Source organism: Vigna unguiculata, chromosome 3 (assembly GCF_037176805.1).
Source record: "Vigna unguiculata cultivar grain cowpea cultivar isolate G323 ecotype 2 chromosome 3, ASM3717680v1, whole genome shotgun sequence".
NCBI lineage: Eukaryota > Viridiplantae > Streptophyta > Magnoliopsida > Fabales > Fabaceae > Vigna > Vigna unguiculata.
In genome coordinates, this window is record NC_140794.1 from 66,068,463 (window position 1) to 66,086,079 (window position 17,617).

Consider the following 17,617-nt stretch of genomic DNA (forward strand, 5'->3'; position numbering starts at 1 on the left):
TACGACTCTATGTATTATTCTCTTCAGCTTACAGGATGCGAAGGGCGAGTTTAATCAGATTTGTCCCTTTGTTAGTTTTTAACCTGAAATTAAAGATTTTTATTTCGTAATTGTGCTTTTCTTTAGACCGCTAAAGGGAATTAGAATTTTAATAGTATTCTAATTAATCTTTAAAATTTATGTCTAGTTTTATCGTATCAACATTATTCTTCAGAAAAAGTCATTTAAGTGATCATACTATCTTGCCTTTCGTATTGTTTTTACTATTTCTCTAAGTAATAAATTAATTGATTTGTTTGCCAGTTTATGGAGGTTTTAACCCATTTCAATTATTGGATACAAATACAGTGTTTACAATGAAATGAATATGGAAGATATAATTCGATCAAAGTTTTCTCTCATCCTAATGTTTTTAATGGAATGTCTTGGGAGGTATGTAAGACTTGAACCATCTTTAATGGGAGATATTTAAGCACCTTTAATATGTAAAGTCGTTCATTTGGTTGCTGATATTGTTGGTAGATGCTTTTTTTCTTTTAAGCATTGCATCAAACTTTTAAAACTGGTTGTAATTATAATATGGTTAAATCATAATTCGATGAATAGCAAAGCATGTTATAGGCCTATTATTTAGACGAAATCATGCATAATTAAAGATTTAAATGTAGTTCGACAGCGTCATATTGTCTTCAAACAACTCAAAAAAAATTTTCAATAAAAAACAGTTTAAGCAATGAATTTTTTTTTTTATTTGTTTAGATTTGATTACGACATAACAATATTTTTAAGATAATATTTTATTTGTAAAAGAAGGGTATTTGTGCATGCAACTCAACTTACTTTTTTTAAGCAATCTCTTTCATGTAAATAGTTATGGAGATTTCTATTTTATCCATTCCTCTCTATTTAACATATAACCCAATAACTTTGAAGCAAAGATTGGAGAACCGTCTTACCATACTAAAAAAATTCTAAATTTCTTCCAAATTATGTAGTCAAGAAGAATGGAATAGAAGAATGTTTGGTCATTGATGTTGGATTAAATTGGCCCAACCATTTTCACTATTTTCACTTATGAGGTGATAATTTTGTTGGATATCTAGTAGACAATGTGGGGTGCTGTAGGACAGATTTTATATTGATTGAGGCATGCACAGATGGCGACGTGGACAATGAAATCACTCTATTATTGGAATCTCCATCACCACACATTGCCAACAACTACCTACCGGTGATTATACCTACAGTTAAACAATTTATGTCTTTTTCAACTTAATAAAAAGAACGATTTTAGAATATATCAAAAGGTAAAATTGGTGAACCACTTATTCCGCTTCTTCAATGTTTAATTCACCACCTTACAGCAAGCAAAGTTTACTTAAAAAGAATCAATTATCTACAATTCTAAAAATAAAACTCCCATAAGCAGGGTAATAATATTTACAGAAAAGTGCACCACCTACTATAACTGCTCAAAGAAAATTGAAAATATTGAACTCCAAGAAGGCAACAACATAAAATAAAATGAAAGGAAAAGACTGAAGAATTTTACAAGCACTTGCTATGCACTATTTTTCTTTTCTACTATGCCTCGAGGGTTGGATCGAGATTTTGAGATGTCAATACCGAGACTGGCCTCAGGATCGTTCTTAGATTAGCACCACATACACAGAAAGCCTACCCAAATGCTTGGTTCTTCTTTACTCTGTTCCTTCTCTCTAGTCTTCTCTTCTAATCAGCATGTTTAGACCAAGCAAAAAAAAATGTCAATTATATATTAGTGCAAGATATCATGTGCAAACTTCAATGGCAAAGTGTTTGTCCATAAGACACCCATTGTGCAAAAGTATCTGGAAATTCCTCTCCTGTGTTGGATTGTGAATTACCATACGATAACTCAGATTCAGGTCGCTCTCCTCCCTGAGAATATTACATAGAATTTAGTGTCTGAATTCTGAAATAAAGACCGAGTAATTTAAGAAAATACACTTATTGGAAGTTTGGACTGGCATAAAAATCTAAGAATGATATTGTGGTATATCAGAAGCGGTGTTACCTTTAGGCTGGAGGCCCCCCAATCACTTGTGGAGGCAGTTGCTTCTCCTACCATTATTCCATTGACAACATTTTCGGAAGAAACTCCAGCAATTGGAGAGTTAATGATTGATGATCTGCGATCAATATTAATTTTTTTAAACATTTTCGGGTATAACAAATATGTAACACACCAGAAAGGAGAGACACACCGTCAGAAGAAAGAACAGGGTATAACCAAGACTACCAATTAATTAATTGCATAGACAATTCAGTTCCTATAAAAGGTGTTTGTTTACCTCTCAAATGGCTCTTCTTCACATGAATTTGCTGAAGACGACAGCCAATCCAGATCAACAAAGTTGGAGCAGCTGAAGGAATCTCCGTGATCAGGATTGCAAATATGACCACTTTCAACGCAACGCTCTCTTTGCATATCTCCAAAGAGATTTCTCCGAGGAATTGTGGGAGTGTACCTATACAAACAAAATGAATTGTGTATTATACACATACAGCTTCAAATGGAGAAAATGAAGCAGCAAATGGCTGAACACACTATCGTGCAAGCAGGTAACACGAGTTCCAATTTGTATCAGTACAACATTGAACATTTTAGATTACAAATGTACACACTATATCAGGACATTACTACATAGAACTTGTTCAAGAAAAAATAGGACAATCTAAAATAGAACAACTTTTTCACATTTTCTCGACAATATTTATTATATAAAATTTCTTATACAGAAAGTCTTGCTATGCAAAGACAAAAAATTCTAGAATCAGGCAAATGAGAGAGACAGTAGAAAAGATGGACTGTATAAAATGAGAAACTAATTATCTATTTCCTATTGTATAGCTTAAAACAGACAACTGAATTTATTTCCGTTAATACAGGACACAGACCTTGAAAACGTGATGTCATTCTCAGCAGTAGATATTTCGGGTGCTGATTCAGTAAGACCCTTGCCTCCATCTTCTAATCGGTCTGACAAGAATTGGCTTTGGAATTTTACGTGGCTGGCATTTGGGGCTGACATTGGTGTAGAACTTTCATTAAGAATGTTCCCATCTGAGAAGGATCTTTTAAAAAATGACCTAAAAAACCCATTTCAGAGTTACCATATTAGCTTCATAGACAAGCATGTTGAATGCACGTGCTTCAAGTTATGACTATATGCACAGGTTATGATTAAAAGTATTCTAAGGTTTAGGATTGGTTACAACTTAGGGTTTACAAAAACGGGTACAAAAGGTTGTAGCGGGTCAGGGGATAATTTGGCTTTTCTGAATAACAAGTAATTATCTTTCATATCCCCCTGGCCAATTATCGGAAAGATCATCCCTCTATTAGCTATGTACCACATCTCTTCACCCTATCATCTCCCAACATTTTTTCTTTGCTTTTTTGGTGCTTCACTACCAATATCTCACGAATGCAACAATTTAAACCTAGTCCTTTTTGATCTGCATCAACTTTTAATTTCGATTGTTTTATCAAAGTGTCCACAAGAGTGTCTGTTTCATAAAACCCCAATGCAAGATCTTCAAGCAAGGACCAATTCATACAAGGTTAGGAAACACATTATTCGATGGCATAAATTACATTCAAATACCTTGAATCATCCTCTCCAGGTCTTGCTGTATCATAGAGCTGATCTGAATCCAACTCCCATAGAGCAGGCTTACCCTGTTGTGGCTGAAAATGCCCCAGAAATCTGCGCCCAGTATATAGAATGATACAACTTATGATTAGAAGATGAGATTGAGTGAAAATGATAAAGACATCACTACAAACGCATGATATATCAAAAAGGTGAAAGCTGCCACTGAAATCACGAAAAGGCATGCAGAGGGATTGGAAAAGTCTGCTGGTTTTCCCAGTTTTGTTTTTGCTTTTGCAATATCTGAGGAGGATTCCTAATCTGACTTATTCTTTTTCCCATTTAACATAACCAAAACTAAATCTCCCTATTAAATGGAGGGACAGAGACACAACAGAAAAAACAAACAAACCAGATAGCAGACATGCTATAATCCAAAAACTAGAAATAATATAACTTCTAGGCATGTAAAAGAATAAGAAAATGCATGACTGTAGCACGTACACATTGATTGCATCCTGTTTCATAGCATCCATGTATGCATTGCTGTAATAGCGTTGAAGAGTCCTAAAAAATTCTTGAGACTGTGTTGCAGCTCTCCACTGACCCCTCCTCTCAGAGAAAATCTACACATAAACATGTTACAGAAAAAGACCATCCGAAAAGTGTAAAAAAATGTTATATGTATGGCGAAGATATAACAGGATAGAAAACCCTCTACGACCACTAGCCAATTTAACAGCTGGTCGATAGAATAGCACAGGCAGGAAATGAATAATCATCTAAAGATTTACCAGCCCATCAGAGACACATCCCAATAAAGAAAAATCAACTCTAATTTTATATATTATTTTAGATAATTTCTGATAATCATTAAGCCATATTTGTCAATGTTCTCACATACCCACAAAAAAGCTAACAAACTTGAAAGATATTAGTGTTTTGCACAATTGTATTTCAATATTAGCTAATAGAATCTAAACTTTTAAAAAAGTACTAACAGCTCAATAGAACATAAAAACATATAAACGAGCTACTCATTAGCCCTTAATGTCAAGCTGTTAAAAGTTTTGTCACAACTCAAATAATTAAGCATAATCAAAAGTTTGAGTTTATTTGTTTAACTCTACAGACGTTTGCTACGAGTTTGAAAAATTAATTAACAAGCTGAGCACAACAAGTTCACCAGTACTTTGGCTCCTTGACACCCCTAATAGAAAGGCTGCTGTATGCCATCCAACTAAAACAACATAATTAGACAGCTATGAACCCCTTAAACAATTTTGATCGGGAAATAAATAGAGAGGTCTGCATTCTGTACTCACCCCACCCCCTAAAAAAAATAAAAGTTTGATGGTTACCTTTGTATCACAAAATTTAAGATTTAAGCCCAGTGATGATATTTATTAAAAACAAATCAAAATCAACCATGTAATTAAGAAAGAAAAATCATGAGCAAAAATATAAGCTCCCAAGCTACATTAGAATATGCAAACTGAAGCAATTATGACAAGCAGCAAAGTGCAATCACCTTATTGTGCGCTGCTGAACCACCATACTGATGAGCAAGAGTATCACCCATCCGCTCATAAAAACCCATTAAATCCTCAGCTACAGGATCATCGAGATCAATCTTTGGGTGGTCAATAACTCCCACAGCATGGAGCTGGCGTCCAAGAGCAGCCAACCCATATGCATATTGTGCAACATTTGTGCGATCCAAACAGTCAATGCAGTTGGTCCTCAGCACCCCCGTCTGCAACTTAGGAGGCTTGGTAGAATGAGTTTCGATGACATTGTTGTTTCCTTCGCTTGGTTTCCTTTCCAAATTGTTAGCATCCTCGTTGTCATCATTGACAGGTCCAGTAGGTGAATAGGTTGCCTTAACATTACTGCACGCAAAACTTTACATTAAGTAAACAAAAAAGCCTGTGGAGGAACTTCAGGTATTTCATGTCCATCAAGCATTAACTGATCTTATACGCTGGGTTTATTCTTTCCCAAAGTTTTTTCATTGTTCTTATTTAAAGGTATCTTGAAATTGGTTATAGAAGATTTCAAACAATAGAAAAACGTACTCTGTAGTTGGCCAATTTAGAGATTCTTCTAGTCTTAATGTCGGTGTTGCTTGGCAATAGAAAAAACCTGTTAAAGCCAATGCATATGCAGCCACTTTGGCTAGAAGCTGCAAGACATTTGTAGCTTTGCTGGAAGTGCAATATAAGGTAAATCAGAATAATCCCCAAAACACATAGTAAATTGCCAAAAAGGATAAAAATATATAATTAAAAAACCAACCTCTGAAAATGTTTGTGCAGATCCCAATGAAGAAACCTAAGCCTGCTCTCCCCAGATAAATCCTTATTAATAATATCTATAGCATTAGCAAACTCTGCCCGAAGTATGGACTCACGAGGCTTCTTCTCATGGGTCTGATCATTTATAAAAAATAAACTTATCACTCACTACTCTTCTTACAGAAATGATACATTTGAAATTATAAGATTTAGATAAGGAGAAGAAAAGTTCGGAATACAAACTAAAAATAATACGATATTGTGTTGCTCAGTGTACCATTGAGGTCATACTAAATACCAACACAATAGTCTAATTATACTAATACGGGACTTCTAATCCTAATTAGATAAGTGAACAACAACAAAGTCTTACCTTACTACATGAGGTAGCTAAAATAAGGAAACAAAACTTTAAATAATTATTTTCATTGAAATCTATCATGCATACTCTTCCTCTAAATGCAGATATTCTAACAAATCAACATAAGACACATTCCAACAGAAATTCCACATCATTGTTAAAATGTAAATACAAAACTAGTGAAGACATAGCCAATTACAGCATCAATCTGTGTCAACACAACCAAGATACAAGAAAATTTAATGTTCGGGAGTTTAGATGATGGCATGTAATAAATGAGGCGGATGGGGGAATGAATTCATTTCCCAATAAAAAATAAGAAAAAGAAGATTACCTTAATCAAATTCAAAATAATAATGGGATTCCCATATCTTTTGACTAGGTTTTCAAAGTGAAGTCTAGTGGCTTGATAATTCTGATCCCTCTTTGACACTGTAGAAAAATAGGTGACTAAATAAGCAAACATATGCAAAACTCCGCATCAAAGAGAATATAAGCGAAAGATAAGTCTGCTAGTGTCACAATATTGGTTAAATGGGAGGACAACATACATATAATATCTGGTTTAATATTTAGTTTTGATGTTTCCTGTGACCAGAAAAGGGGGATTGAACCACGGTTCTGGATGACAGAGCTTATTTGGATGGGAAAACCTTCTGGAACATCCTCAAAGACCATTTGTTCTGTCTCAACATCATTTGCTACTCTGCCTTTCTCATTAACACCTCGCCTCAAATACCTAGACATAATAATCATACAAGTGAAGCCATGAAATTGTACACATGATTATTGCAAATACATAACCATCCTACCTAGCATATCATCCACTGTTCAAAATTCAAGATTTTATTGTTTGCACTCTGCTGTTTTCTTTAATTTACCCCAGAAAATCTCACATTTCATATTTTTACCCACTGTCAAATTTGTGATGCTAGCAAAAACTTTATATACTTAAAAGATTAGTTTAGTCTGCTACCTTACTTTTCTTTTTATTGACAAGTCACAGTTGGGCTAGGCCATGGACTTGAGGTGGAGTATTGGGAGAATAAATCTTACAGTGGTGGGTAACAGAAAAAATTGTGAATATAAATCAAGCAGTGCAAAGTTCAAATTTCCTCAGGAAATTTCCAGTTACAATCAAGCATAATCCTAAGGAAGACCAACCCACTCTCCGACGCTGCAATACTTGGACAAACGCACCTTAATAATTTTAACATCTTTTACACAAATGAAATTTTGAGACACATACCACCATAAGAGCATGAAAGATAAATTATTCCATACAACATCCCCAATAGTACACTAATTTATAATCCAAACTGCAAAAACGAAGTTACAATTTAAAACAACTTAAAACTAATGAAAAAATAACCAGAGTATAACTGTATATAAATGAAATCCTTAGCACAAGGATATAATCATCAGGGGAAGCACTTAATGGACTGCCAGTTAAGTTTGCACAGAGTCAAATTGTAGAACTGGATGCCAATTGAGTGCCACACAGCATATAATCACAAGGGAAAATAAGTCAAAGGATTTAATGCGTCTGGAAATAAGATATGAGGAATTTACAAACCTAGTGCCAGCATAATGACGTGATCGTCTTGCAATGAGTGTAAGTATAAACTCCCGTCCAGATATCATGAATGTATCCTAATAGATGTCAGATATTAAAGATCAGGATGACAAATTAGCTTGCATTAAGCAGGAACCGGGTACTTAATTAATCAATCAATAAATACAGTATCAATGGAACTCTGAGTGTAACTTATCTTTACCTGTTTAAAAAAGCCATAAACTAGTGCAACTGTCCAAATAGTATTTTGGAGGTGATTTCTAATTCCCCTTGTTAAGAACTCATTCCAAACAAACATTGTCTCATAAAGAACATGGCCTGTCTCATTATCACACATGTTCCTCTGAAGACTACGCATGATGTGATATGAGTAGCTGAAAAAGAAGTCCTTTGTAAGGTCAACCATGCATAAGAGCCTCTTGTACCTTAAAAATCAATGAACAGAGTATAATTAATAAAAGAACCTAATAAAGCATATACAACAACAAAATTTTGAAATAATGTCATCAAGCTGTCGTCAAATTCAAATAGGAACGAATTACAATAAAAGATCACAAACAATGTCTAATCAAAATTAGGTTATCCTCGAAAAATCAGTGTGGTTCTTCAACATGCAACATTTATATTTGAGTCGAACAGAGGGACCTAATCATGTATTTTGACAATAGATTTTCCACTAAATTTAAATCCTAATAAACAAAGAAGTGAAATAATTTAAAAATTGAATAAAGGGTATAAACTGAAAGACCATTACAAACAAAGTAATTTAAACAAAACAACAGTATTTTGAAATGAAAAGTAGCAGAGAAATATATATATAAATATGTAATATGAAAATAGATAGCATCACTTGGCTTAAAAAAATCAGGTTGTCCATGATGAGCTTATTTGACAGCATATGAATGACCACGGATTGCCCATTTGAGCTATAATATATAATATGCAAGATTGTAACCTGTTTTCATTTTTATCATTGATGTTAGACCGAACTGAAGAATATGGCAATGGAATCATCTCACTCTTCGAGACAGCATATACTGTATGACCACAGATTGCACCAATTTGCCTTCTTTTTGTGATAAGCACCATGTAGTAAGGTCCCAAAAATTTGATGAACCCTAAAACCAAAATAGTATATCAAGATAATAACAAATAATTGATCAAAAGGCAGATAGACAAGACAATAGGATTTACATACCTACAATTCCATAACAAGTTGTAACAAATTTAAGTCCACCTGTTGACTTGTTACCCTCATGTATCCGTCTCAAAAGATCAGAACATTCACTTTCTGTATATGTGGTGGAATCTTCACGTAAATTTAGTTCGGAAGGATCTAGACGATCAATCTTTAGTACTCTCCAATATGTCCTGGTCTTGTCCCTTCCTATCATGTAAAAGTTCTGTGATACAAAAATAAATGCTGAAGTTATATATTTAAAATATAAGAACAACACAATAGACTCTGCAACACCAGCAACTCACCAAATAAAGGAAAAATAACCAGCTTTGAGACAATGATCCATGACTATGTATAATAAATGGGCTAACAAGTGTTATGTATATACATACACACATATAGCTATATATGAATATCAACAAGAAACAAACGCACATATTATACTTTTATACTTTTGACCTATAGGAATATTAGAATTTCCCACAAAGGCAGAATATTTACTATTTATCAGAACACAGACCAAGCAAAATCGCGTGACAAAATCAAATAAATTTCAATGTACACGGCAAAATTAGACAAAAGTTGCAAAACAGTGGAAGGAGAATGAGAAAGCATTACCGATCGAGTCTCATATAGTCTAAATTTCTGTATACAGACATCAGAAGGAGGAGGACGACGAGTTTGGTCAGAGGCAGAAGGAGAGTGACAAGGTTCATTCTCTGACGATGCCATGATTTTTTCTGTAACACTCAGATCCCCCGAGCCTCTGGCTCAGGGAAACCACCAAATGGCATGCAAAGAGCCACACAAATAACCAAAATTCAGAATCACCACAATGCAAAAAGTCCACAACAAAAAAAATCCAAGCTCATATCCTGAACTCTAGGCTGCTTCAAATACAGCATTATTTCTTAAAACTGATTCCAATTTTTTTTATCCCTCTCCATCTTTCAGCTCCACCCACAACCACCATTACTGCCTTCACCTCTCTCCATCTAATCTCTGTGGTAAATCAACAACAACCCACTATTTCTCACCCACCTTCCACACACCCAGATCCAAAAATCAATACCCACTAACAAAAATCGAAACTTTTGTAACCGAATACGCGATGGTGCAGTCGCACAGCAGGATTGCTGTATGTTATTCTGAAAACGGAATCTTTTCATCAACGAGTCATGATGAGAAGATCAAGCAGAGAAAAACGGACAAAAACTGAAGAGAAGGAAGAAGATTTGGGAGGTTCGAGAACAAAAAGGTTGGAACCACGGGTGCAGGAACAAGAACTGCTAATTATTGATTGAATTTATTTTTTTATAAAAGATGAATATATAATTTTAATTTTGATTTAAAAAGTTTGATTGATTTCTTTGGCTGTGAAAGGGAGAGGGTGAATATGAAGGCTGAGATCCAAAGAACAAATCAAAACCACAACGACAAATTTAAATAAATAAATTCATATTTGATGTGTGAATTCTCCGTCCACACATTAAAATTTGGAAACGCGTATATATCTGGATAGGTGTGTGAAATTATTCCTCTCCGTAATTATTCACACAACATAACAAAAAATGTCAAATGCAAAATTAATTACTGGTTTTTTTTCTCTACTCATATCTTAGGATTTTTTATTATTATTATTATTATTCAATTATTCAACTAGGAACGTAGATGTGAAACGTGGCATCTGAAATTAGTTGGTGATGGATACAGGTTGATCCAGAAGCTGTAAGAGAAAATGAATTTACAAGTTTAATCATTCTGCAGGACGGCAATACAATAATGTTCATTTCAATTCTTTCCTATATACACCAATTATCTTTATCAATACTAATAATGTAATTCATATCAATTTTATATAAATATTTCTTTATTTATAATTTTTCCTTTATTATGATGATAAACTAATTGTTTATATGTGGTTGTGACTAGGTTTAGTTTGATTTTCTTAAATAAGGAATATAGATTTAAATTTCATATCAAATAAAATTAATATTTTATAACTTAATTTACTTTTTACCATACATAAAACATTATTAGATATTTTGTAATGAAGATTTATTTAACAGAGAGATATATTATTTTCTTAATGATTATTATCGTGTTCATGATTTCAACTTTATATTTATAAATAAACTACGGAATCTAATAATTATAAGTAATAATAATATGATCTGATATTATATTATATTTTCAAATATATATATATATATATATATATATATATATATATATATATATATATATATATATATATATATATTTTATAAAAACATGTTGGCTAACAATAATGGGAACACTATATATTTCTATCATTTTTTATTATGGTAATAAAAATTTAACTTTTATCATAAAAATACAAATAAAATAGAATTTATAATTATGGGTAATTAATTGAAATTTAAAATATAATTATAAAATGTAAAATATAAAATAATTAAATAATTTATATTAATAAAAATTAAATTGATAAAAAATTATATATGTAGATTATTAAATATGGATATAAAAATAAATCTATTTTATTGATAGGTATATATAATAAGTAATTGATTTGGTTAAGTTATTAATTTTGAATTTAAATTTTAAAGTCAATCTTTTGATTGAATAAATTCAATTTTAACTAATTAGATTCTTTTTAATAATTTCATTTTCAAAGGTTGTGGGAATTGTGGCCCTAGTTATTTCTCATGTTTATAAGAACTGTTTTCTTGGTAACAAATACAGTGTTTGTACTTGTTTTAATAGTATTTTTGCTATTAAAGAAAAGTCATATTAAGACTGTTTATTGTATTTTTGGGCTGTTAGAAGAGAAACTTCCTTATATTTGCATTTTTAATCAAATATTTTCTATATACAGATATATATCTTAAATGAAATTTTGATAAATATTCTTAAAGAATCGTTCTTTTTATTAGTCATATGCATGTGAAGAATTTTGATAGTTGACGTAACTAACACTGTTAGAATTTGTTGCTGTTTATGTTATATGTAGTACTAATGAAAGTTTTAATCATAATTTAGAATATATTGCATTATATTTAGTGTTGATGAAAAATAAAAAGTAAATAAAAATTACAACTATCCGATGAATAAGTAGTAAAAAAATATTATGATAATTATTCAATGAATAAGAGTTTAAGAATATTTTAGACGAGAAAGTCAATTGATTCAGAACTTGTTATCACGTGGAATTAGGAAACTGTTTCTTAGAAATGTTCAAAGTTGAGTTATGAATCCACATGGGTGAATTCACTTGAATATAAAACAGAAGCAACAAAAGTGAAAAAATAAAGGGTGTTGAATACATATAATATTCCAAAAAGTAAGATAAAAACCCTAATAAAATAAAGTTAATTTGTTTGACACGTTTGAACAATTAAAAAAGAAAAAAAGTTTGATTTAATGGTTAATCACATTTTAATTGTGGTGGATGAAGTGAGAATAGGGTTGAAATAGTTTTCTATTTCAATTATTATTCTGAAGACTGAAAAAAATCTGAGCAACGTGGCAATGTGACATAGAATATGAGATGCAAATATATGAAACTTAACCTAACATATCACATACACTTAAAATATTATATTTTATGATATGGTAAACGAAACAAGAAAGATAAACATGGAAAGCGTGAGAAGTGGCGAGATTACGTATTGTTAAAATTAAAGATCATAAAAAATTCCTATAATTGATATTCATATACATTTTGTTACACCTTCTATTGGGCTTCTTTCTAATAAATGATAAAATATAAAAATACTATGATTACATTTACAAGTTTTTCACAATAAATTGTAAATAAACTTCAAAATAATTATTAAATTAAATTAAATGAACACTATATATAGGTCTTATTGTCACATAAAGTCAAGAGTATTTTCTAGAACAAGGACAAGTGAAACATAATTTTTAAGTTTTTGGTTTATGACATCTTTGAACAAGGACAAGTGAAACATAATTATGTTCATTTATTATAACATTTCACTTAAACTAGAAATAAACAAAATATCAAAATTTGAAATCTATTTACATGATATAAAAGATATAATAACAACATATTAAAAAATATAAAAAAATAAATTTAATTAATTAATTATATATAACATAACATTTAGTTATATATAATATTTAATTATATTTATTTTGGTATAAAATAATTAAAAATACATTTTATGCTAGTCATCTTCTTTACCATGTAGGAAGTTACGACCCCATTTTTTTCAATATTTATACAAATTAATATATTTTGTTATTAAATATTTTTACTTTCATTTATTTGAATCAATTTGATAATCATAATTTTATTTAATGGTTAATTTGGATTTGATACAAAATGTATTAGTTTTTAATTTATTGTCATTATTTTTTTAAGTAGCTTGACTTCTTTGGATATATTAGTCTGACCATAATTTCAAGATAAGAGATACCAATGAAAGTTATAAAAAATATGTTAAAAATTATAAAAATTATACATTTAATTTGTCTGACTGATATTTTTATAATTTATACATATTATTAAATAAGATCCCAATTTTTATATTTATATAAATTAATATGTAATTTAAATTATTTTTGTAAAATTTTAATATATTTTATATATTTGACGATCTCAGATTTTAGTATATATATATATATATATATATATATATATATATATATATATATATATATATATATATATATATATATATATATATATATATATATATATATATATATATATATATATATATATATATAAAAGAAATTAAAGTGCGACTAAATAAGTACAACATCAAATAAATTAACATGTTCATAACAATAAATATAATTGTATTGTATGTCCCATCGGGCCATTGGCCACGTCCAGTCCTCAGGTCCATCGAATAAGATTGGGATGGCTCGTATATAAAACATACCCATCAGTCGAACGGCCTCGCGGATGAACTGCATAGGACCATCGGTCAATCAGGCGAACAAATAAACCACGTATATCTTAAGGAACCATCGGTCGATCGGCCTCGCAAACGAACCACGTTAGGGGTCATTGGTCTATCAGTATCACAAACGAGTATAAACTTAAAAAGAACAATCAGCCGATCAGCCTACATATTAATTTCGCTTTACTCCATAACGGACCATCGGTCCTTCGGTCCCACACGAACAGCGCCTTAATAAAGGACAATCATTTGACCAGCTACCGGGTCGATCGGTCGGTTAATCTCCTAAGATTCGCGTAGCGCTTTATATATGACCATCGATCCATCAGTTATAAACGAATAATTCACTTGTTAAAATCAGGATATAACTAGCCCAGTCAAGCGGCCATCGGTCGCACGGCCAAACAACACCAGCCAATCGGATTAATTAACGTTAAACAAGTCAGTAATCTTGATTAGAGGATCATTGGGTCGTGATTAAGGAACCCTAATCACAGGCCCACACCGAAAACTATAAATAAGGCCCAAAGGTAGATTGGTGAGCATCTTTAATTCGTATTTATTACGGTAGTTACACTGATACACCGAGCGGTCCTTTAACTGACTTAAGCATCGGAGCCCTTTAGACAGGTACCCCGATCGTCTGTTCAACCGATCGAGCGAGGAAGTGAATTTCTTGGAGAAGAAGTTATTGCAGTTGCGAGAAGAGGAGATTTCAAGAAGAGGAGTAAGATCGAAGAGGTTTTTAGTAGACTCTTGGTCCCTACACCCGAAATATTTTGGCGCCCACCGTGGGGCCGAGCAGTCATCTTTAGACCATACACCCTTATGGTGACCACGAGGAACCGAACTAGCAACATGGACGGAGGAAGGATGGCAGATGATCAAGCAGACACGAGGGAAATGATCAGGCAATGCAGCAGAGGAACTATGAGGTGCAGATGCAGATTCTGTGTGAGGAGAACGCCGCCCTTCAGCGAAAGGAGGAGGGTATCCCGTTAACACCCACTATGCCCGATCCGCTCAGATTGAGTCAGGTGTAGCAACATCGAGACACCGAGCGGGTGGAAAGTCGCTCGCCCCTGACAGGGCAAGAGCAATCACAGCCCCCTCGGGTAGAAAAGACACAAGCATCGAGGGGAAACCTTTCTCACACGATGGCCGAAAGCTTTGGGGCCAACGAGGGAGGTCACCCTTCCCGACAACCGATTCACGCGGCGGGGAACTTCCCCTTCACTCAATTCATTTTGGAGACGCCGCTACCGGAGAGATGGAAAATGCCGACGTTCGATAAGTACGACGACACGACGAACCCTGACAACCACATGCGGGTCTTCACGCACCAGATGATGTTCCACGCAGTGAGTGACCCGATCTGGTGTCGCGTTTTCTCGACCTCCCTAACGAGAGAGGCGCTGGAGTGGTTTTTTGAGCTGCCGGCCAACAGCATCGACTCCTTCGCCGCTCTGAAGGCCAGATTTAGCACGCAGTTTGCATCCATGCGGCCGGCTATCCTAACGGTTGATAATTTGGTGAATATCCGGCAAGAGGATGGGGAGTCGCTGAGGAGTTATCTCGATCGGTACAACTGTATGTCGATCAAGATAAAAGACCTCAACGATGAAATCGCCCGGCATCACTTCTCGTACGGGCTGCAGCCGGGTGTGTTTGTAGACAAGATAAGCCGCAAGAAGCCGAAGATGATGGAGGAGATGAGGGAACGAGCAGCTAAGTTCATACAGATGGAAGATATGCAAGAGTTTATGGTGAAGAAGAGGGAGAAGGAAGATGCAGCATCCCAGAAAAGCACCCCCTGACCGAGCAAACCCCTGGCTCGGCCCAGCGAGAAGAAGACACATAAGTTTACAACGTATACCCCACTGGCCGTTTCCCAGGCGAAGATCCTGCAGGAGGCCTTCATCACTGACTCACTTCCTGCGGCCAGGAAGAAGCCCCCACCTCCCGACGCCGACGGTAGCAAGCAATGTCAATACCATCGACGATCGACCATACCACCGAAGAATGTCACACGTTCCGCGACAAGATTGAGGAGCTAATTCGGCAAGGGCATTTGAAGAACTACATTCAACAAGATCGCCCCCAACGAAGCCCGGTCAGAGACAGGAGCCCCGCACGGAGGCGAGCCCCGGCCAGGTGGGGGAAGCGGAGAGAGCCGGAGCCCGAGAGGCGAGAAAGGGAACCATCCAGGACCCACCGAAGCCCGAGGAGGAGTCACAGCCGGAGCAGGGACAAACCCCTGAGGGGTTATATCAATATCATCTCCGGAGGAGGATCGAGCTCATCCGCTCGGAAGAGGCACGTTCGGGCGCTAAAATCAGTTCATCTGGTAGAGAAGAAGGTGCGGTTGATGCCTCCCATCACTTTCACCGATGAGGATTTCAAGGCTCCTGATCCTGATCACGATGATCCAATGGTCATCTCCATTGAGGTAGCCGAATATGGAATCGGGAAGGTGTTGGTGGACCAGGGGAGCTCCGTCAACATCTTGTACTGGAAGACTTTCCGGAAGATGAATCTCTCCGAAGATCTGATCGTCCCCTACAATGAGCAGATTGTCGGATTCTCAGGCGAGCGAGTAGACACGAGAGGCTACCTGGACCTCTGCACCAGGATCGGCTCACGAAGGGATGGTCGGGAGATAAGGGTTAAATTCCTATCAGTAGAAGCTAACACCTCCTATAATGTATTGCTAGGAAGACCTTGCCTAAACGCTTTCGGGTCAATCGTCTCTACTCTGCACCTGGCCATGAAGTTCCCATCTGATAAGGGAACGATATGCACTGTGCATGCGGACCAGCAGATCGCCAGGCAATGCTATGCCGCTGGGTTAAAGATCGCTCCCTACAGCCGCCGCAGAAAGCAACACCGTTCGGAGGTCGCCATGACTGACCTGGACCCCCGAACGAACACGGAGGATCAGATTCAACCCGGAGGAGATACCAAGGAGATCCCGATCGGGACGCGACCAGATCAGGTAATGAAGATAGGGGGAGCTCTGAGGCCGGACGAGGAGGAACTTCTGGGCGCAGTCATACTGGAAAACAAAGACCTTTTCGCGTGGTCGTCGGCCGACATGTCGGGCATTCATCCTGACGTGATGTTCCATAAGTTGACCATTTTCAGAGAAGCCCGACCGATCGCTCAAAAGAAGAGGAAGATGGGGGAAGAGCGGAGGAAAGCGATCGAAGAGGAAGTGAAAAAGCTGGAAGGGGCCGGTTTTATAAAAGAAATCAAGTATACCACGTGGTTGGCAAACATGGTGATGGTGAAGAAGGCGAGCGGGAAGTGGAGGATGTGCACGGACTTCACCGATCTCAACAAGGCGTGCCCGAAGGATGCATACCCCCTACCCAGCATCGATCGGCTGGTAAATGGAGCCTCGGGGCACAATTTCCTGAGCTTCCTGGACGCGTACTCGGGGTATAATCAAATCCCTATGTATGGTCCAGACAGATCTAAAACAGCGTTCATCATCGATCGAGCCAATTTTTGCTATGAAGTCATGTCGTTCGACTTAAAGAATGCAGGGGCTACCTATCAAAGGCTTATGGATCGGGTCTTCAGAGAGCAGATCGGTCGGTCCATGAAGGTATATGTGGACGACATGGTCGTAAAGTCGTAGACA

General features: G+C 35.3%; 1 protein-coding gene across 2 annotated transcripts; it reads right to left on the reverse strand.

Moving 5' to 3' along the window:
* Nucleotides 1-1,298: 1,298 nt before the first annotated feature.
* Nucleotides 1,299-10,432, reverse strand: LOC114176109 (Phosphoinositide phosphatase family protein). Of its 2 annotated transcripts, XM_028061040.2 has the most exons (16): nucleotides 9,671-10,425; nucleotides 9,071-9,275; nucleotides 8,828-8,990; nucleotides 8,075-8,297; nucleotides 7,873-7,949; nucleotides 6,848-7,035; nucleotides 6,631-6,728; nucleotides 5,937-6,070; nucleotides 5,717-5,845; nucleotides 5,170-5,530; nucleotides 4,143-4,264; nucleotides 3,651-3,752; nucleotides 2,941-3,132; nucleotides 2,334-2,510; nucleotides 2,057-2,171; nucleotides 1,299-1,920 (listed from the first exon to the last, which is right to left on the reverse strand). In XM_028061040.2, the coding sequence occupies exons 1-16, from the start codon at nucleotides 9,782-9,784 to the stop codon at nucleotides 1,804-1,806; spliced, it is 2,517 nt and encodes an 838-aa protein (XP_027916841.2). In that variant the 5' UTR covers nucleotides 9,785-10,425; the 3' UTR covers nucleotides 1,299-1,803. The 2 variants fall into 2 exon arrangements, with proteins under 2 accessions (XP_027916841.2, XP_085527216.1); XM_085671090.1 differs by lacking the exon at nucleotides 2,941-3,132 and having other exon boundaries at nucleotides 9,671-10,432.
* Between the last annotated feature and the right edge of the window lie 7,185 nt (nucleotides 10,433-17,617).